The sequence below is a fragment of the Rissa tridactyla genome, chromosome 13 (genome assembly GCF_028500815.1).
Source record: "Rissa tridactyla isolate bRisTri1 chromosome 13, bRisTri1.patW.cur.20221130, whole genome shotgun sequence".
Classification (NCBI taxonomy): Eukaryota; Metazoa; Chordata; class Aves; order Charadriiformes; family Laridae; genus Rissa; species Rissa tridactyla.
The window spans coordinates 4,225,763-4,248,142 of record NC_071478.1 but is presented as its reverse complement, the minus strand read 5'-3'; the positions used below and the strand labels follow the sequence as shown (position 1 = coordinate 4,248,142).

The window sequence follows — 22,380 nt, the reverse complement described above, 5'->3', positions numbered from 1 at the left end:
AATTTAACTATGTTACTTTCAGCACCACATTACACTTATAAGGTCATTCCTCTTGCACCACAGAGTTAACGTGTAGGGTATACCACTTGTTTACTTGGTTCTTTTGTCTCTAGAAATACAAATAGAATTACATAAAAAAGACCAAATGACATGATTTATAGATTATTTTATAAGAGGAATACCAGAATTGATAGTTTTAAGGCACCCTGAAAACTGAAATACACATCAAAATTTAAACTGTTTCCATAAACAACATTGTATACATACTCCTAGTCCTCCACTTTCTGTTGCTCTGCTGGGTAACAGCATTTCTACTTATGGCAATTTCTGAAGACACACAGTAGGAAGCTGTCTTAGTGTAAACACTGCCTTGATTTCTTTTAAAACATTTTTCTAAACCCTCTATAAAGGCTTTTTGTTTGATACACCCATGTGTTTGTAAAATATATAAATACGTGCAAACATTTTCATCCTGATGTTTTAGACATTGAAATTTTATAGGTTCTTAGGGGCTGCTGCATACTTTACATTATGCTTTTAGTGTTGCACTTGAAAACTACAAGTTTCAAGATTGTTCTGATTTTTTCTGCTCCAAGAAATTTTAACCATATCACCTTGTTCAAAGCCTCTACTGATTCATAATCTTGTATACAGCAGCACAGCTTTTTAACAACTCAGCTAAAAGCATGAATTATTTTCCCTTGTGAAAGCATCAGAAACCTAATTACTTGCTCAGAAATAATTACTAAGAAACCTGCATCTTCTGCTGCATAAACAACATTGTACCAAATACTTTTTTTTTTTTTTAGAACTGTACAAATTTGCCAAACAACCTTGATACCTGAGATGAATTACAGTACAGGCAAGCTGTAAACATATATCAAAAGAATGCTATGAAAGAAACTGTTATTTCTTTGTTCGTTCATTTGTTTATTAAAATATTTCTCTGGCTCTTATTTAAGTAGTGGATAAAGATGTCTGCAAAAGGTAAAGAAAAATCGTCATTTAAACATCCGAGTGTGCAGACCACTAATCAGCTGCAATTGGTAATAAGAACTATATTTGGGAAACATGTTTGCAAAATCATCCTTTAGAAGAAGCTTCCTAGTATTTCTCTACTAGGATGAGTAAAATATGACTTTAAAAATAAAAAGCCAAGAGGCATGTTGTCCATATTATAGAAGTTTAATAAATTCAAGCAATGACAACTGATGATAACAACAGCAACTCTGCTGGAGATTAAATCACACAATATTCATGGTTTACACAGATTATCTAATGAAAGTGAACTCAAAAGGAAAGCGAACAAGATTTCAGAGACCTCTCAGAAGGCAAGTGAGAGACTAACGGTGATGCCTGAAAGAATGCCATCAACTCCTGTGCAAAAGTAACAGCCAAAGCTCCCATTCATAAGGTTATCTTCCTGCACAGAACTAACTTCAAGAACTACCTTCTACCTGGTGTTACTCTGAAAGCTCTAAACACTCTCAAAGACCAACACTGGAGTATTTGAAGTGGAAAGGGATGCCAAATGCAGGACTAGGAAAGTTACAAGCCTGACATACATGCCTGGGTCAGCAGTTCCCAAGCTAGAGGTCGTAACCCCAAGAGGGGTCACCCACTTAGTAAAAAGTCAATTGTTTATGCTGGCATTAGGGATTTTTATCTTGACAGAGGTGAAGCTTGTTGATGGAAGTAAGGTCACAAACAGAAAGATTTGGGAAGCGCTGACCTAGATAATTACAGAGAACCACTCTCTCTTTCAGCGATCAGGGAAGAGTGACAAAACAGTTCTAGTCTGGGAGGAAAATGGATGAAAGCTTCAAGTTTAGCAGATACCTTCAAATCTAAATAATTTGCAATGAAAACACAAGTTAGTCACAGCATCAGTACACCCTGTTAAAACAGCACTGGACTTTAGTTGTTCAACTTCTCCCTAGAGGGCTAGCCTAGACCATACTAGTGGAAGAGGAAACGACACCACTTTTTTTTTTTTTTTTTTTTTTTTTTTTTTTACAGTGGTATCTCTTATTCTCTCCTACAGTAACAGAGCTTGACAAGAGTCAAAACATCAGATGAGGACAGATACATACATGCTCCAGATAGCTATTGAGGTAGGAGATACACTTTTAGCTTCTTGTTAAAAATATATTAAAGAGGAAAAAAAAAAGTCAGGTATTTAAAACTTTTCCAGGCTACGCAGAAGAGTAGCAAAAACAGCTATCCAAATGACTATTATCTCTGTTAGGCTGTTATGTAAAACAGAGTGCTTATGAGTTAAGTGGAGTGACACATAAGGTTGCTCTACTTTATACTGTGACTATATAGTGAAGATTTGTCTTTCTTCCCACTTATTTCCTTGTGGAAAAAAATAACTGAGCTTATCACTAGTTAGCCGAAAAACTGCCAATGATGCAAATTTAAAACTAATCAAAATACCAGATGCAAATGTGAAGATCAGAAAGAAGGCCTCCTCAAAAGGAAGGATTACAATGGTAATGTATGTCAACCAAACTAAACTGCGTAGAAACAAGCGAATGCTTTTTTGCCATTAGATGGCCTTTTTCCAGTCTATGTGAACAACCACTGTTCAGTACTGCCCTGCTTATTTTGTTAACAAGGGTTAACACATCAATTTATATTGCTGGCACTCTCATAAATCTCAGCATGTTGACTCTGCCACACTGGCAGATTAAAACCACGTGGTTTAAGGGACCTCTACCTTCAGACATACCTTCTGCCCCGCTCCCAGGGGTTATTGTATCTGGGAAAGATGTTTGATAGGGAGGACTGTGGCAGTGCTGCAGTTTCCACTGTGGCACTTTAAAGAGCAGCTCATCTTCCATTAAACTGTCCCTCCTGTGCAGGCTTTGACATCCAGGGCAGAGTCCAGACAAAATGTCATGACAACTTCTTCAGTTGTTAGTCACATAAGGTTGTCTCCAAGAAGCAGAAGACTTTGCACTTTGAAAGTTATTTCTGTGTATGAAAGGCTTTAAAATAAGGGTGCAAAGGCTTGCATATTGGCTAACTAATGTAGGTCTCCTTTGACTTAAAGATTTTGTTGGGAAACCTGTACCAAGAACAGCCTTTCTATGCACATCATTACAAAGTTCTATCAAATAAAAAAATCCAAAGTGCCTCCTTTCTTTTTGGTAATACATATGCTTTGTAAATATGCTGACAGACAGTCTAAGAAGCTGGCATACATCATTTACATCACATGAAAAGTAAAAATAAAACAACCCTCCACACACACTCTTTAAACTTAAAGGTACTCCTAGAACAAGTTACCTTCACATAAAAGAGAATGTTAACACTTTCATAACCTACCATTGAAGAAAAAAAAATAATACACACACACATATATAAAAATATTTTTAAAAAGTAGAAGTTTCATGGGAGTCAAAATAACAAAATAATAAATTTTCATAAGTCTTTCTTGGTGTAATACTAGTACCGCAATATTTTTCCTCTGCTCTTCTTTTTATAAATAGCAAAATCTTTGAACAGAAGGACAAAGGAAAAACATCCAAATACACTGACATTATTCACCAACAAGCTCTTTAAAGGGATATTTAAGCAAAATAAACCAGAATGATACTTCCCCACTAAAAAAAAAAAATATCTGTTTAAGTATACTTCATTTTTTAGTTAAGCATGTGATATCAGAAATTCAGTCAAGGTTCTGACCACCATTGATGAAGCACAAGAAGTGTATTAAAGAAGTTTACTAATCAAAGCAGCAGCTGCAGCATCTCCTACCCTTGTCCAATAACATATCCCAAGAGACTTCTATTTGGACCATTTTCAAATATATTTATTACATTGCAAGCAGGAGTAGAAGCAGTGCAAATGAGCTATTCAGTGTATTAGTCGATTGCATGGCCACTTCAATAAGATGCATGCACCTATTTCCACAAAATGGCTCCTCAAAGCCATTCCAATTTACCAAGGTAGTCCTTTTCTTTTTTTTATGTTGTTTTTTGAAATTATCAGCTAAATAATTTACATTTACACCACTTGAAATTTCACTTTTTTTTAGCCCTCCCCCCTCAATACCAAAAACTACAAGCCATTTTACAAACGAGATCTGAAAAATAAGTCACTTCTGGTCATCAATTCTTTCAGTGGAATAAAATAAAATGCTGTGATATTCTGCAACTTAAGACTGACTATAAATCAAAATAAGCACCATAGCAAAAAGTCTTATTTAGTTAGTTAGTTTAACATTTCACAGTGCAAATATGCACAACAGAAAAAAATAATCTCTGGAACAGGAGAAATTATGTGAATTAGTGGCACTGGATTGCTGAAACACTCATTATAGAAGTGTCATAAAGGACAAGACACTGTAACACTAACTCCATCCCTCTCTCTCCCAAACAATTATAGTTCCATAGACTTCCCTAGTACTAACAAAAAATTCTCCAGAGCTAAAGCGTTTGTCAAGTGAAGCTGTGTGTCAAGTTTCATGCCGGAACATACTTCTGGTCTAGCTTGCAAGATCTTAAAAATAAGGTTTGGGCTTTTTATTATTTTTTTTTTTAAAAGAATATCCTCCTTTATTATGATGTAACACAAATCATGCTGTGGAAGCATGTATTTTTCAAAGACAGTTATTAGACTCGATGCTGCTTCTAGAACTATGTAACGGAATTGAAATATTTTCTTGAATACAAGCTGCACTGAATGCTAGAGTAGACTCCGATCACAAGAGAGAATCATTCCATGTTTCTACACATAGAGATAAGTCATCCACCTTAAATTTCCTGATCATGCGGTATTTGCCAACATCCATTTAATGGGAGCAGCTAATATTCCCATTCCAATCCCCAGTGTCACATCACATAGAAAAGAGAATGCACGTTCAGCAAGAAATATCTTTCCTTAGATAAGGCTGTGGGAAGTTTTCATAAACACCATAAAGACTTCACATCGCAAGGCAAACAATGATGTTGTCAGAACTGCAAGTCTGGCTCATGGGTTCTTCTTAGCAACACTCCAGTTAGCAGTCAAAGCCTCACTAAAGGGTTTTGCGGCCTAAATGCTCATGACCTAACATAGCACACAGATAAAGCTCCTGCTGAACCATCCTCTCCCGGCTCACACCACTCAGCTCCTCTGACAAAGACCCTGTGTCATTGCAAGCCACATTGCTGGAGAAGAGGGCGGGGTGAAAGAAGAGAAGGGAGGCATACGGGGAGGGGGGAAAAAAAAGCAGTCTACAAAATAGATGCAACCTACAATCCATGACATTCAGTCCTTCACCATCTCCTCATAAGATAAAACAGCTGTACCATCTGCCTGCAGCCAAAACCACCAGCAGTTCTGAGAAGGTAAAAAGCTGGAATGAAAATCTCATCTGCCCTCCTCACTCTTTAATAATGATCACTGTCAACAGCCTAAATACAACACCCGGACACCCCAGTACCCTAAGCATCTTATTATAAGGCAGATTGATTATAAACCTCCTAAAAGTAGCAGCAAAAAGATACAAAACCATAAACAAAAATAAATGAACCAAAGGCCTCCTTGAAATACATCAGCATGGCTCAGATTTCCTAATCCTACTGATTCAGAACAAGGAGGTAGCACCAATACTTCACCCTCCATCTTCATTAGCACCTCACCAGCCTCCTGCCCAGTTCCACTTCCATCATTATTTGAAATAAATTAGATTGACTTAAAACAAGTAAACTGCCTCAATACCAGTTGGCTCCATACCCCAGATCTTTCACCGTGCACCCGCAGCTACCATTCTCCATCCCGGCCCCCCCATCCCCCTCTAGTCATTCTCCCTGCGCCCCCCTCCTCCCCCGCCCCCCATACCACCATCCTCCTCCTCGCCTCAGGCCCCCGCTGCCACTATCCCCCCTCCCCCGAGGGCACCCCCCTCACCACCTCCTCACCCCTACCCCCGTCCCTCCCCTCAGCCCGGGGGGCCGCGGGCCCGGCTCACCTCCAGCTCGGTGTCGCCAGGCTCGGCCACCCCGATGATCTCGCTGGGTAGCTCGGCCAGGTCGGTGACCCGGATCAGCCCGTCGTGCAGGAAGATGGTCTCCTCCTTCACCGACAGCCACTGGGCCGAGTCGGTGGCCGCCGCCGCCGAGGCGCCCGCCGGGGACCCCATAGCGCGGAGGGCGGGGGGACTCCGCAGGGCTGAGGCGAGGCGGGTCCCGCTACCCCCCCATGGCGGGGGCAGGGCGGGGGCAGGGGGGTCCCCAGCGGCCTGGGTGCCGGACAGCCGGAGCGCGGTGGGCAGCAGCGAGGAGCGGCGCGTTGCCACCGCGGCGCCAGGAGAGCGGGGACCTGCGGGAGCCGCCGTGCCCGCCCGCAGCCACCACGTCCCGCTCCCTCCTCACACACACAGGTGACAGCGCGACGCCATGTTGGGGGCTGAGGCGGGCCCGGCATGCACCGCGCGGCGAACAATACACCCTCCCCCCCTCCCAGCCCCGCGGGGCCCCGCCCCCGCCGCGCCCCTCCCCGCCGGGCCCCGCCCCCCCGGCGCCCCTCGGTGCCGCCCCTCGCGCCCGCGCGGCGCCCCCCGACGAGCCGCCCCCGAGGGCGCCTCCCGCCGGCCCGCGCCCCGCACCCCGCGGCGGTCCCTGAGCGCCGCGACCCGCACCCTCAGCTCCTCACCCCCGCTCCCTCCCGGGGCCACTCCCCTCAACGCCTCGCCCCGCACCCAGGAGCGATCCCTCACCGCCTCACCTCCGCTCCCCCCCGCCCCGGACTGCCCCTTTCAGCGCCTCCGCTCCCGCATCGAGGGGCGATCCCTCAGTACCTCACCCCCGTTCCCGCCGGGGGCTGCACCCCTCAGCGCCGCGCCCCACACTCAGGGCCGCTCCCCTCAGTTTCTCACCTCTGCTGCCCCCCGGGGTCGCCCCCCTCAAGCGCCTCGCCCCGCATCCGGGGCCGCTCCCCTCAGCGCCTCGGCCCCTCACGTAATGGCCGCCCCCCTCAGCGCCTCACCTCCGCTCCCCGCCGCGGCCGCTCCCCTCAGCGCCTCGTGCCGCACCCGGGGGCGATCCCCTCAGCCCCTCACCCCCTCACGCAACGGCCGCTCCCCGCGGTTCCTCACCTCCCTTCACCCAAAGGCCCCTTTCCTCAGCCCATCCCGGGGAGCTGCTCCCTCAGCCGCAGGGAGAGGGTTCGCCAGGGGAACGACGAGGGTGAGGCCGTTCCCCTCAGAGTTTCCCTCTTCAGCCTCACCTACTTGGCCAGGCAGGGCCCCTCTCCCTTGAGGACCGATCCCTCTTGGTGCCTCACGTTCCCCACAGGGTAGTTTCTCCCTTCCTCGCACCTCTGGTCACCCCTTTTTTGTCTGCCCCCCTCTCCTTCCAGAATGACCTCCCTTTCTCCCGTCCCCTCCGTCATCTCCTCGGAGGAATCCTGTGGCCTCTCAAGGACCCTTTTCATGAAGGACTTGTGAGGAAGCAGGTATGTCCCTTAAAATCCATACCTCCAGATTTATCTGTGTAATGAGGATGCCAGAGGGTGTGAAGCAAAAGGTTCACAACGCCACAGTATGTGGGGGAAAAAAAAGGAGATCCAAAGAAAAACTGACCCTTCTTTCTCTCTATTGGGCGGCATTGGGTAACCTTCCCCATTTCCCATCAGCCTAATTTCACACTCAGTTGCCTCAGACCTCCGCCCGGGCCTGTTCAGAGAGGCACAAAGTGTCAAGGCATCTGTACCTGACTGTTCAGCAGAGTACGTGCTTGTGAGACAAATCATGTTAATGAGAAAGACACGATGATAAATGTTAAATATTTTTAGTGTATAATTACTGTGGGGATTCCCATTGCAAGTGTCTGCTTTTCATGAAACGGTGACTGTGCACAACAGAACAGAGATGGAGCGCTGCAGATTTATTTACCTGTTTGATCAGATTAAATTATTTAATATATTAGTGCATTATAACAAATGTGCTGTGGTATTGGAGGAAAAGTGTATTTGGAGCTGTAGGAAAATGAGATCTATTGCCAATGCTGTATGTCCTATTAAATCTGTCGGAGAAGAAGCATTTTTTCCATGTAATGGACCAGCGCTCAATTTATGACCCCACACAAAGCATCTTCGTATCACTGATTGAGCAGCACGAGCATTCACAAACTGCGCAATTTGTCTTTGAGGCCAGTTCAGACAACATAGGGTTCAGGTAAGTTCATAGGAGCAGTTGTTTACAGATCTGTGTGATAGCTCAGTACACTATATTTGGTAGGATATCACTGCCATTCATGTATTGAAGAGCAGAAGAGTCTCCAGGCTTGGTTTTATTATGGAAATAGGTATTATTTGCCTCTGTGCTAGAGAGTGTCAGTTTTGAACAGAGTATGCAGAGTTGGGATCAAAGGTTTTTGAAAGGGTGAGATCGTTCATGGGCATCTGTTATTTTTGGTCAGGGTGTGACACAGAGAACAACGGCTGCAGATGGATATATCCATAGATATGAAATCCACCCTGATCCTCCCGCGGGAGCACTGCTAGTGCTCACAAGAGAGAGAATGCTGAGATTTGAAGATTTTATGGCAGGTGGGATGTGGCAGCTGAGTTCTGGCAGTTGAGATAAGCAGTGCTCACAAGGTCTCCTTGGAGGAACGGGAAGGCTGCTGAGGTTAGATTAGTCACAATATTTCATTGCGAGATAGTGACTGGTGTTATTGTTTTGTTACCAGAGAAGGAGTTTTACATTGTTTTCATTCATTCACAGGAGACAGGAATAGTGTGTATACGTTTTAGTGGGAGTAACACTGGAAAAAACTCTCTTTTAGATTTTGTAATACTGTCATGGTACTAGTTGAATATCTTCCACAAAATCAATACAAATAGCAGAACTGGGAGTAAAACAGGTTGTTCTCTTCACAAGCAACATTCATGCCAGGAAGGCTTGTCAACAGAAAGGATTTGCAGTGTTTTGTAGAGGTGGCCGAGTTTTGGATGTATCTGTTGTTCTCCAAAGGACTGTTTCATAGGCTGGGTAACCCCCAGGCTGAAAATTCTTTGTCTCCAGCTCTCATGTGCTTTTTCCAGGGCCTTCTGGACTGCTTTATCCCAGAGGAATATGGTTGTCACAGTAGCTTCCAGATGGAGAGTCAGGGTTTGATATAGCTGTCGATTCAATCCACTAATTGCTTTGAAATACAAACCAAGGCCTTGTATTTGAATAAGGAGCTGACTCAGAGCTAGAAGAGAGGTATGTGTAACTCTGGATGCATTCATACCAGGCTAAGCACAGAAAGAGGTGCTAAATTATATACTGGCCAGAGGCTCTGCTTTGTCATTTGACTGGGGGTCAGTGAACAGTTTCTCACAGCGAGAATCCTGATATATGTGTTTTTCTGTGGTAAGTAACCTGAGCTGCCCCAGAGTGAAAAGCACGCCACTTAACTGTGAATTGGAGATTGTGCGGACATTTTAGAAATCCCTTTTAGCCGCATTTGTGAGAGGACATCCCAAGCTGAACAGAGGGGATGTTTACCATTTTATAGTTATTTATTTGCTTATTTGGAGTTCTTCTGAATTGTATTGATTTGACAATTCAAAGTTAAAAATCAGTTATTGAATTAATCTAATGCCATAAAACTGAGAAACGTGTCCTGTTCTGCCTCAGTGCAGGCAAATAAAATAATCACTGGTAAATATAAGATTTAGTAAATTATTTTAGGTGCCTGCCATTCAGGACTTAACAGTATGTTGTACAACCTACAAGCTTACATAGCATGGAATGTTGACATAGCTTCTAGGGCCCTGATCCTGCAACGAATTCAGCAAATGCAGTTTGTCGGGATATGGTGCAGAAGATGTTGTATAATATAATGAAAAAAATATATTATTTTTGTTCTGCATATCACCAGAAAATGTCAGCCACTGTGTCTCCAATGTAGCATTCAGAGGTGTACTGTATTGTACTACATTCTGGGAGATGGTGTGACTTAAAAAACAGACTAGAATAACTCTGTGACATAAATCATCAAGCTGAAGAAATAAACCCTTAATTTGCAAATAGGTTTATACAGAAAACCAGTCTTTTGCTGTAATTATTTTTGAGCAGATGGGTCAGCTGTCTAGAGCTAGGTGGCTGCTGCTGTGGCTGTGCTGGCATCTGCCTCTGGCGGCCGGATTCTGCAATGAACTTCGTTCTACGCTGGTCCCCGGTCCTGCAGCTGAATGTGGCCCTGTGCTTCTCTGTGCATCACAGGAGATTTAAGAGAAGATGCTTATGGTCTATGGGCAAAAATTAAGTTCTGTGAGCTGAAACTGGAAATTCACTATTCATGCTTCGAATTGACCATTTGCCTATTACATAACGGAATTTAAAGGAACATTGTCTCGCCCTCCAGTTTAATTTTGTATTAACAGCTATAACATATGGTGTAAATTCTTTTCATCCTAAGGCTTTGCTGTACATCTTTCTGTTAATTTAGAAATGGCAGTTTCAGTTTTAATGACCATTGTGGCACTAAGAAATGTGTGAAACACAAGAAGTAGTTGCTATTTTTATGTGGTCTGCAAAAACCAGATTTCCATACTCTAAATCCTGGCTTCTCTACCTAGTACATGTTATTTAGAGAGCCCAAATGCCATCATTAATAAGGCCACTATGCAAGGAATACTGGCATTTCTTGGCACACTAACTGTGATTAAAAAATACAGTTTCTTCATTTTTCTCCAAGTAAAACCTAGAAAGGACTGAAGTGGAAAAAAATCAGTATTTGACAGAGGAGAAAGAACAAACTAGACAGCGAAATAAAATAATTTCAAACTTCAGAGATGTATTTTAATCGCAAAGGAAAAATATTAATATTTTTCTCATTTTGATGTATTAGTAATAATCTCTGAAGAATGCTCTGACTGATAGCAAGGTAGACTAGAGGAAGGAAGAACAACTAAAAAGAGATTTTTATTAAAATGAATAAGGACAATTTCATTATAGGAAACATTGGTATGAATCACTTACCTTGCAAACATAGCCTTCATTATATGGGACATGAAACAAATGTAAATTACAGCATCATAGTAAAAATGCTGGAATGTTTTCTTAGAGTCAAGTCTAACCCAGTGTTGTGACCCAAGCTGTAACTACACTACTTGTGACACGTACTTGTCCCATCTACACTGATGGACATTCCACCTGCAATCTCTTCCATTGTTGAATTGTCATTACAGTTAGGGAATTTCCTAATGCTTAATTGAACTTGTGTTACTGTAATTTAAGCCTTTTCATTTTTTTTCACGTTTTGTAGGCACAGAGAACAGCTGTTGTAGGCACAGAGAACAGTTTATTTCCTTCCTCTTGTGTGCAGTCTTTTTCATGGGTGAAGGCTGTGACCACAGTTCCTCTCCAGTGTGTCTGCATGAAATAAAGCCCATCCTTGTAGACTTTCTCTATGGGCCATGTATTGAGGAAGTCTGATCATGCTTCTGCTCTTTGGGATTTCCTACAGCTTGTCCATATCTTTTGAGCTTCTGGTACTTTAGATGAAGCCTTACCAGCGTGGAATGGTTTGGGCAGATTCCTGTGTCTTCTATGCAATACTCCTGTTAAGTGTCTCAGTAGCATCTTTGCTTTCTCTGCAGCTGCATGATATTGTCGAGTCATACTGGGCTTGTAAATGAAATAACAACTTACGCTTAAACTCTGTTTGCAGTATTTCACATGCAGAAACAAAGAAAGCTGGTATTTAGCATTACTCTCTGTAATCTCATGTCTCATTTTCTTATTCAAGAATTTAATGCAAGTAGCCTTTTATGGAGGGAAGTATTTAAATGCTGCCCATCAGTGATGAAGAGTGGTTGTGAGCTGAACAGATCCCTTAGTGGTTGTCCTGAATTTCTGAATCTCTAATGTCTCAGAAGACTCATTATTAATATCCAAAAATAGGTAGGTTTTAAACACAGCTATTCAGTACTGTTTTAAAATTCAACCTCCCTGAAAACTGGTGCAGTAAAAGGAGGAAAAAAATAAATGAAAAAAGTCTGCTACAATATTCTGCTTAATATTGTAAAAATCTAAATGTAACAGGGCAGATTTATGTAATTCATACGGATTATTACAAGGTCCACTTTATTTCTCGGGGTTTGTAATGTTAAATTGACAAAATCCCTAATAGCTTGGTTGAGATCTGAGGATTTTAAAATTAGTTCTTGACAATGAGTTACAAAACCGGTAGCTCTTTGGATCAATGTATGCTGCAAGATCAGCAGTGTTTTCTTCCTCTTGTAAAAGAAAGGACTGCTTGGCAATGCTATTGTAATGCTGAAAGTGGCCAGCATAGAGATGGGGCTGATACTTAGACACAAATACAAAATATATCTTTCCTCAGAACTATCTCTAGCTTCATGTTTACCCCATATTTTACATAAAGTTTTAAATAAAACTCTTGTAAAGAAAAAGCGTCATAAGCTGGTTTTCTGTTAGACCATTAAGAAACAGTTTGAGTTTCTACATTTGTATTTCAATAATTTTCTATAATTTTCTGAATAAATTGGTTGACAGTGCTGCAAAGCTCTGTGTTTGACAGCTATTAATTGATAACAAGAAAGAATTCCAGTTACTGACACAGAACATAGACTTTTTTTTTTTTCATTCTAGGAGCATCGCCTTGTTAGTCAAAGATGTCCTTTGTTCCAAGGCAGACATCCAAAATGTCCATTTTGTGTTAAAAGACCTCAGCTTTAATTTTAGTAAAATCAATATAAGTCCCACTTGGAGTCACGGCCCTGTATCATAATTTTAAATTTCTGATAGTTAAAAAATGAGAACGAATCAGTTAAACATGTTAAAGCCCTTTCATCTTTAAATTAAATATATTTTCCTCCTTTACATTAAATAGTGTGAACACAAACTGTTTTACTTCACGCTAGTAGTTCATGGGGAATTACAATGTAAAGTCGTCCTATGATATCATAGAGAAAATAAAATGCATTAACCTCTGGATCACGCTGATGCCCCAGTGCAGGGCCCCCGCGTACGGACAGGCAAACAGGGTGTTAACTCCCTGTCCACGACTCCCACAGGAGATGGGTGCGGTGATCTGCAGGTGTTTGTGTCTGATTCATTAGACTCCCTGAAATCTTCATTCAGCGCTGATTGAAGCATGTTGTCAAACCTGCCATCAGACTTCCTGGGGGAAGATAAGGATGTTCACATCACCAAAGCCTGATGGAAATGTGAAACATGGGGATGGCAGCTGCAGCTGCATCGCAAGGCAGGGAAGCATCATACCTGGTACTTGCAGGTTATGAGGAGGCGAAGAGCTCCCTGTGGCTGGGCCACCAACACTCTGCTGTGAGAAATGTGCTCCTGGTTAACTAGCCAGCTGGCTAACTAGCTGACTAACTTCATGGGGTGGGTGGGGAGGCTAGGTTCATCTTAACTTTATATTGAACAAGAGCTGTAATGGACAAGATCTGTATTTTACAAAATTTATATCCCTGGGAGAAATGAGTTCTCTCTCCCCATCAGGATGGCTCTAAACAGACATTATTTTAAGGTTGACTGAGAAGTGGGCAGAGTTTTATGGAATATTTGTCCAAAATGCTTAATCCCAGTCAGAATAAAAAGATAAAATTTTGACATTTGCAATGTAAAATGTCAGGGGAAAAAGTACATTTCAGGACAATTAACTTACTTCATTTTTCTTTTTATTCCAGATTTACTTTATATTATGTAAGATTTTTATTTAATCCATATGTTATGATGGTTTAATTTATTTTTATTTTATATCGTTTCTTCATAATTTTGATACTGAATAAAATTAATATTGAAATGAAAACTACAAATATCTGTTTTAACATTATCCTTTTTTTTTTAATGAAGTTTTGTTAAATATGACTCATTCACAGGATGAGTTGATTTCAATTACTGGCAAATTGTCTGCCAGCTGTACATTTTCTTAAAAATCTCCCACATCATTAAAACTCGCATAGGGACAGTCTGTATAGTGTTGCAGAAAAACATTGTTGTGACATCTACAGGGGCTTATTATTTATTTATAATTTATTTATCCTTATTTATATAATTACTGGCAACAGAGGAGATTTTGTAATTATAGTACATACATTCTAGTATCTTTTTACATCTTTTTCACATCCCAGTCATCCCATCAGAACCATGAATAAAATTTCCTGGGAGGAGCTTCCCAGTACAGCAGTTTCCTTACACTCACACCTTGGGATGGATGGTCTGCACTGGCACAAGGCACAGGAGGATTGCATCTACTTGTGAAGGTATCCACCTAGCCTGAATTTCCCTAATTCTGACAGACACTAAGACACTACACAGTTCTGTCACCTTTTTTTTTTCCTCCTTTTTTTTTCTTTTAACATTGTCAACAATGCCTCATTGAACCAAATTCAACTGGTAATTGGAAGTAAGTTAAAAGTCAGAAGAAGGAATAGGTAGGCCAGTGTGCTCATATCCTTTGTACGCTTGTGGAAAGACATATTTCCCATGAACTGCAGAGGTCAGGTCAAGAAACAAAGGAATTAACTATTGTGGGTATTCTGTAACTTATATTTCTTCCACAAATATCCCATCATATCTGTTTGTCTCATGTCTAAATATTTGCATCAAACTTCAGCTTTTTTCCGCTAGAGTAATAATCAGTTTACCCTGACCAGATTTCAAACTATTCCAGTTCAGGAGCTACTCTTTGCAAATAAGGATGCTTTTCCTCTGTGACAAAGAAGAACTAATAAAAAAATGGAAATGAGTGCATCTTGGCTTTTTCATTTCTTGTTGATAAAAGTCTTGATTTGTTACAGAAAACACTTTAGGAGTAAAATAAATTAGAAGCTTTCATGGCTTTTTAGAGTACTGGAAAGTCAAACTATCTAGGAAAACTTATAAATATTAGGCTAGTTTAATTTCATTCATATATCTCAGTCTAAATCCATCATATGGTAAGGTTAGGAATATTTTGACATTGAGAGTTTAAAATATGTATAATAAATACAGCAAAATGAAATGTATGAAGAGGTAAGTGGGTGGAAAGCAAGGATTACTGTGACTGGCAAGAATTTGTCTATACTACTTAGTTTTTTTTAATCTATAATTCTGTAGCAGATATAAGCTTCATTCAAAAACAAAATCTTACCGTGATGTTTTACAGACACGAACAGAACTGCTTAAAAGCTGAATATGAATCACCACCTGGATAGCTGCATTTGGAATTGAACACTGTGTTTCAAGAAGCCCATGGATGGGCTGGGGAAAGTCTTGGTGAGAGCAATCAGGCATCTTGAAACCACAGCGTATGAGGAAAGCGTGACAGGATTTGGTATGTTCAGTCTAGAGAAGAGAAGGCAGAGAGGAGACACAGTAACAAATGTGTGAAAGGCGGAAGCAGAGAGAGAAGTAGTAAGCTGCTGTTGGCATGAAAAAAGAAGTCATGGGCTTAAACTGCGCCTGGGGGGATAGAGGGCAAACATCAGGAAATATTTCCCGTTGGTGTGTGTTCAGCAGGAGACTGGGATTGCCTTTAGAGGCAGTGGGATCTCTGCTGACGGAGGGCTTTGGCAATGCACTAGACAAGTGTCTGTAGGGCCTGATGGGCACTTAGCTGATCTCATCATGAAGGATTAGATGGTTTTCATAACCCATTTGCTATTTTCTATATTCTGTTCAAAGTAATTTCCATACCAATAGCAGGGAGAAAGCAGAATGACCTGGAGGAACGAAAAAGACCAAAAAAAAAAAAGAGCATGTTTGGGAATGTCATGTAATAGCTTGTCCACAGGGAGAAGTAATGATGGAGGGAATGATGGAGGAATTACTCAAAGATGGCAAGAAGCAGAATTTTGCCAGCTTGCTTCCATCAGCCATGTTTTGTAGGTGTCATGCAGAGTGAAAGGCCTGAGGCAGCTGTTTACTACAAAAGGCTAGAGCTGGGTCTTTATATAAGTTTTAGAAAAAGCTATGCCAATCCTGACAAAAAAATCTATTCAGTCACCCATGCCAAGTTAGCAATATAGGGAAGAAAACCCACAACTCATTACATGTTATTCATCCAAAAATGACTTGCCTTTCATAAGCACATCTCTAAGGATAATTTGTGAGGATGTTATAAAAGAGATAACAGTGACTAGAGAGTCTGAAACAACAGGACACCAAAGAAAAGAGTCAAAGCAAGATTTTAAATGAGAATTTTAAATGAGGTGGCTTTTGAACTTTTATCATCTTTGTCTTTTACTGAAATTCACAAATCAGTTTCAAGATCCTGTGAAGTCTTAATTAGCAGGTTTTCACAGGCATTACAGCACTAACTACCCTTTTTCCTAAGAAAAGGAAGCCAGGTCAGTGAATCCCTGGCCTGAGAAAATGCTATAGTCTGTACCGGTTTTCTCTTCAATGGTGACAGGAATTCAAAACAAACTTAAAACTGAAAGCCGCTAATTGAGAACTGAAGCCATGCAGTGCAAATTGGAATGCTTCTTCCTCTGGGAAGAACAATTTTGCTCTCTGCATGGTGTTGTTTTGCAGCTGTAAGTGCCCACATCTCCAAAGGTGCTCTTCCCATAGTGCCTGCCTCCCCTTCATTTCTTTCTTGAAGCTTTTCTCCTGTTCTTTCAAGTATCTCTTTCCTATATAATTTCCAGCCAATAATCTACTTTTAAAGGAAGAGTAAGAACTATTATACCATAAAGTCACAGCTAGTGAGCGAGTTGGCTGGATGTAAGTATGAGGGAGAAAAACAAAAAAGGATATAGATGTCTACTGTGGTTTTGTTAGTAAAGGGATGTTGCAGATTTCTGCGAGAAGTGCCATCTTCCTATGCTCACTATGACTCACCTGTTTTTCCCTCTGTTCCTTACAGCCAGATGGCATAAACCAGTAAAGGCCAAGTAATTCATCATTCCACGGACTTGGGATGGACTGGCCTTCATATGAAGCCAGGATGGTCAGAAATCTTTTCATGCTGCTACAGGTAGGACAGTTTGTTTGTAATATTGTAGAGTTGAGTTTATGAATGCTGCAGTGGAGGGTCTAGTGCAAATAAAATCCTGGTCCTGACAGGTAAAAGTCAGTCTTTTCTGGAATTATTTTATAAACCCCTGACTTTATGCTTAACGACATAGAAGTGTTTCTTTAAGAAGAACAACATCACAAGTAGCCTGCAGATAAACCATGAAGAACAGTTAATTGCCCTTCAACTAAAATAACTCCATGAACAATCAATCAACAGGAGAACTGACAGCAGCACTATCTGTCAGTCATCCAAAGCCAACCGACTATTCGGAGGACTATACCAGCATCACTATCTTCCTTAGATTATTGGTTCACAATTAGACAGCAACAGCCCAGCCCTTCACATGCAATACAGTGACTGTATTACGTGTGTTGTGCTCATTCTTCCAGATCGTTGTCATATGGCTGTCAATTGTGCGTGACAAACACATAAAAAAGCCATTTCTTAGGCTTGATTATCCAGTCCCCCCAGGCTTGGTGTGGTGGCCAATTGAGTGACGTGAAAAGTTGCAGCTCGGGGTGACAGGATGGGAAGAATGATAGAAATTCTAATAAGTATTCTTATAAATCCCCAGGAGACAGCTGCACTGGCTGGCTCATGCTGGGACACCCTTCTCAGGTACTTGTGATATCAGCTGTTACTTCAAGTAAGCCCAAGCCGTATAATTTGTGCTGTTATTTGTATTATTTTCATTTTTTTGATGTAAGCTGTTAGCAATTTTGGAGATTAATGGGTTGCCCGTATTAGAAGAGAGTTACATGACGTTAGACATTGCCTTGATGAAATCATGTTTATTTACAAAGTGTTAAAAAGTCTTCTTTCATAGAGTGTTGGATTAAGTAAACCACAAATTTTTGTGCACAGTTCTTCGACCAAAGCCAGTATTTTGACAAAAAAAAAAAGTTCTCCTACATTAGCAGTCTCAAAATGCAGTTTTCCTGTTTTCCTTCTTTTTATCTTCTGTGTCCCTAGGATATGCTTGTTTGCTTTTTTTCTCTCACCAAACACAAAGCTCCAGACTTCAAATGTCCTTTTTGCACTTTCTGTGTCAGTCCAGAGGGAGGCCATGCGGATAATGTGCAATGTACAGAAGCTTTGCCATGTGCCTGTCATTTGAGTAATAGTTGCTGTTGTTTCAGTTCTCTGATTCTAGAGGGGCATTTGTTTATTTTTTGTGCATATTTTAAGGAACAGTTATGGTTATACACCAATTTCTATGAAATTCCATGAAACAGATCTTCATTTCAGCTTAGTAGGACATTGACATCAGTAATTTGAATATTGATTTTACCTAAACATCTCCAGTGAAACATTTTGGGGGTGCATCATTCTTTTTAGGGCCTTCGTATGTCCTTGTTCTGAAAAATAACCTTCCTCCCTTGTATAGCAAGGACATAAGATTGCTGCCTAGGACTGTTTTTGCACATTTTATCTTTGTATTTTATTTCTTCATGTGAAAATGGGCATTTTGAACAATAGGATACCATGTATAGCACATGGTGATATCTGAAAGCCTTAATTTTAAAAACAATTACATCTTAAGTGCATCTGTCAAGCTAGTGGAAAACCTCTATATCAAGCAGGACTGACAAAATAGATGAAAATGTAGTTGCTTCTGGTTTAGTCTCCTATTTTCTTTGTGAGGCTTAAAGCCTTTCCTAGCGCTAATTGATGTAGTTCTCTGCATCCCACTGACTTGCTCCAATGGACTGAATAAATCATTTTACTTTTGTGTACAGTTTCTCGGTGTTATAATGGCAGATTTTACCTCTGCTGGGTGTCAGGAGGCCAATGTGCTCGGTGTATGTGAAGTATGAGAAGTTATTTATTATGATCAAATGCAGGCAAAGTGTTAGGAACTGCTAATTGGACAAAATGAGGAAACGCAGAATGTCACCAGGGACTCTAAATCTTTTAGTTGTACTGTCCTGTACAAATATAATGGACTAAGTTCTGCAAAAAATTACATTACAGCTGATAAATAGGACTATGAAAACATTTATTCCTCATGCCACCTGTGCCAGTCTTCAACACGACACAATGTTTTTATTTTTTAGTATCGATTGTTGATGTGATCTCAGTAGGGGAAGATCAGAATAATGGTCAGGTCCCCTGCTCAGTGTCATCCAAGCATATACTTTTTATTTTTTTATGTACCTTAGACCATTGTCGTAAATTGTACATCTGCAGAAGTTTAAAACTCTTCTTGAGACCTGATATGAGAAAGTACTACTGCTATTCTGCAGGTATATGAACACTGACCTCACTGAAATTAAGTTACTTGCTCAGGATCACACAGAAAATCAATAGACCTGAGGAAAAAAAATTGAATTTCTTTAATCTCAAGTAATACTTTGACTACCGTGCTTCCTCTCTCCTTATCATTATTACTACTAACAAGTATTTATGTCTGGTATAGTGTGAACCATGGTTAGGTCATAGAAGTCGCTGGCTGTGTGTAGAATCCATCGTGTAAAGTCATTTCCACTGAGAAAGATAAATATTGAAATAATGTGGAAAAAAAACAGGATAAAATTACCCAAAAAGGCAGTCAGCTGACAAAAATGTTTTTTGGCTTTTCTTCTGTGAGAGGGTCAAAACTGGTCTGACCTAAAAAAAAAAAAACCCAAACCAAACAAACTATGAAAAAGCAACTAAACAAGTGAGAAATGTCATGGTTGCTTATTGGCAAGCATATAAATTCCACATATAACTATCACAGACCAATCCTCTTGTGTGACTCAGTGCAAATGTTGACTACAGTTAGTGGGACTGGCTCCCTTTGTTCAATTAGTGGCTTCCTGAACAATGAGGGGGAAAAATAGCTATTATGAACTACTATGAGTAAGATACTTATAAAAATATGGATATAATTGCTCTAATTGTTTAAACAATGAGCTGTCAGGTGCTTAGTGCAGACTGTAATGCAGGAGAACCGGAGAAATCAAATTAACAGGTAAATAGTTCCCCTTTTCCTGTATCCTCACATTCCCGCACAAGTCACTGGGAACTTCAGATGCTGTCTCCAAACTAGAATAGGAGCAGGAGCTCTTAATGCTGTACTCATACAACTGTGTCATTTATGTGACCTGCCACTTCAGGACAATAATGACAGAAGAAAGTGTAGTGGAGTTTACATGACTCTCTGATGTAGTTCTAGATCTCTTGGACTAAACTGTCCATGTGTCTGCTTTGGAACAGAGTAATAGCTGATAAAATTGTTGGAGCCACTGATATTTGTAGGTTGGTGTGCTGCTTAGTCCCCTGAACAGCACAGGGAAATGGTGTCATCCCTTAACCTAACGGGACTTTAAGAGACTTCAGTAACAGCCTTCACAGCGAGCCAAGGACAGGGCAGAACTCTGCTGTCCGGTTTCAAACCGAGCAGGGTAATTACTTGCCTGGAGTTTTAAGCACTGGTTAGAAAACTGTAAAAAACAGTTTTGATTTTAAAAACCAGTTGATTTTAATAAGGAGAGACCAAGAAGCTCTATTCACTGAAAGACAAGAAACAAAATATACTGAAAGAATAGACAGAGAATCTGTAACAAATTCTGTTAGTCAAATCCATTTGGATGGGTTTTCTAATGCTTGACTCATTTAAAATGATATGGTAATCAGCATTTGGAAAAGAGTGGAAGAAATTACCTAGCATTTGCTAGAGAAGGGCTGCCTAGGCCAGCTCTTCCCTATGAATGGCTTCTCAGCTGATCTTGCCTACGTGTTCTATGAGGCTAAAGCAGAAGACAAGGTGGTGAAGACAAACAAACTGTCCTCAAACACTATTTATTCTTTATTGAGCTTGTGGGGAGATCCAGAATAGCTTTTTGCAGAAGTGGGACTGGGTATACCAGTGGCGACGGTTCTGTGAACTACAAGGAGAGGAAATATGCTGGTGGAAAAAGGTTCGGCTGCCCCTGCATGACAAGGGGCATCCTATAGGTATCCTATAGCATGGGTGATGAGTAGCTGATCACTGGGTATCTGGGCATTTGGCATATTTTCCTCAACACCTGGCCAAAATGGTATTTGTGATAGTCCTGTAAAAGCACTTTCACATTCCAGCCATAGTGTCTTTTAATTAAAGTTAAAACCAAGTGTGTCGTACCTGAAATACCAAAGATAACTTTCTCCACAAAACTGGCACTGGGAAGTACCTTGTCTTGCAAATAAGGCTCAGTTTCTCTTAAGCTTCCTGTCCCAGAAGCAAGGCTTGTGTCTGCCTCCCTGAGACTGCTGGCCAACACGGCAGCTGGGACACAGCCTCTCTGGACTGGACTGAATCCATCAGTTCATTTCACAGAAGCAGCTAATAGGTAATAATAGGTGCCTGTAGATAATATGGCATTGCATCTTATTACCAATTCCCTGAGAAAGCCAACATCCCTCTGTCTTTCCTCTCAAAAGGATGCTTTATTATAATTACATATCACTTTATTAGGCAGCTGAAGCAAAGAGCACATTTGATGCTAATGAAGTGCTGCTGTGGTTGAGTCTGTCACTATTTTTGGACCTGCGCATCTCCAGCACTTTTGATTGGGCGACCGAGGCTTTGGATGTCTCTAGCTTCTTCTGTGGGGGATGCTCGGTGAAAAGCAATGACTCAGCTTGCCAGGACTGCAGAACTGTTTACATGCTCAGAATGAGAAAAGCTGCGGGACAGCAAGAGCGCACACAAAAGCTCTTTATGCGGTGGAAGTATTTTTCAGGTAGTGGACAGTATTATCTAGATTGAAAAATCCTTCTGAATATTCACTTTGTTTCTGTGTTGGTCATCTGTACAGTCCTTGTTTTTCCTCTTTTCCATCCTCCACCCTACAGCATTTGAGGAAAAAGCCGGTTTTCACGGAACTCAAGGAAAATATTTTAGAGGTTAAGAGACAGACAAATCACAGCTGTCCACCGGCTGCCTTTCCTTACGAAAGATGAGGTTGTGCCATCTCCATTTTCTGCAGCAAAGCCTGAGGAGCTGCTCAGCACTGTGAAGGCATGATTTGGTGGTAAAATTTGAGTTAACAGCTAGCGCCCCCAGAAGCAGGCCTGCTCCCACGCCCCTTTGTGCCACCAACACTCAGCTGGTCCCACGGTGACTCAGTTCAGGGTCTCAACCCGCATGAAAATATTCCTTCCTCCCTCTCTCCCCCTACCTTGCAGGGCTGTGTTACTGGTCACCACCCAGTCAGACAAGTGACAGGAACTGGGGCAAGGGAGGCAAAGGCAGCATGTGAGACCATTTCTCCAAACCAGGACCTATTAAGACAACTTAATTATATTACCAAATTACTTCCTGACAGCACGCTGGGAGACAAAACCTCCCCATTAATTAAACAAGGTTAATGGTTCCAAGTATCATTCCATTGTCTTCTGATACACAAACGAAGAACGTGTCAGAGTAATCAAT

The 22,380-nt window shown here is 41.2% G+C and overlaps 1 protein-coding gene across 4 annotated transcripts in view; it reads right to left on the bottom strand.

Moving 5' to 3' along the window:
- HECTD4 (HECT domain E3 ubiquitin protein ligase 4) overlaps positions 1-6,401 on the bottom strand; it is a 76,713-nt gene extending 70,312 nt beyond the window's left edge. For all 4 annotated transcript variants that reach the window (XM_054220127.1, XM_054220129.1, XM_054220128.1 and 1 more), the window contains exon 1: positions 5,963-6,401. In XM_054220127.1, the coding sequence (XP_054076102.1) occupies positions 5,963-6,133 (171 nt within the window). In that variant the 5' untranslated portion in view covers positions 6,134-6,401. The remainder of the gene's footprint in view (positions 1-5,962) is intronic.
- Positions 6,402-22,380: the final 15,979 nt, after the last annotated feature.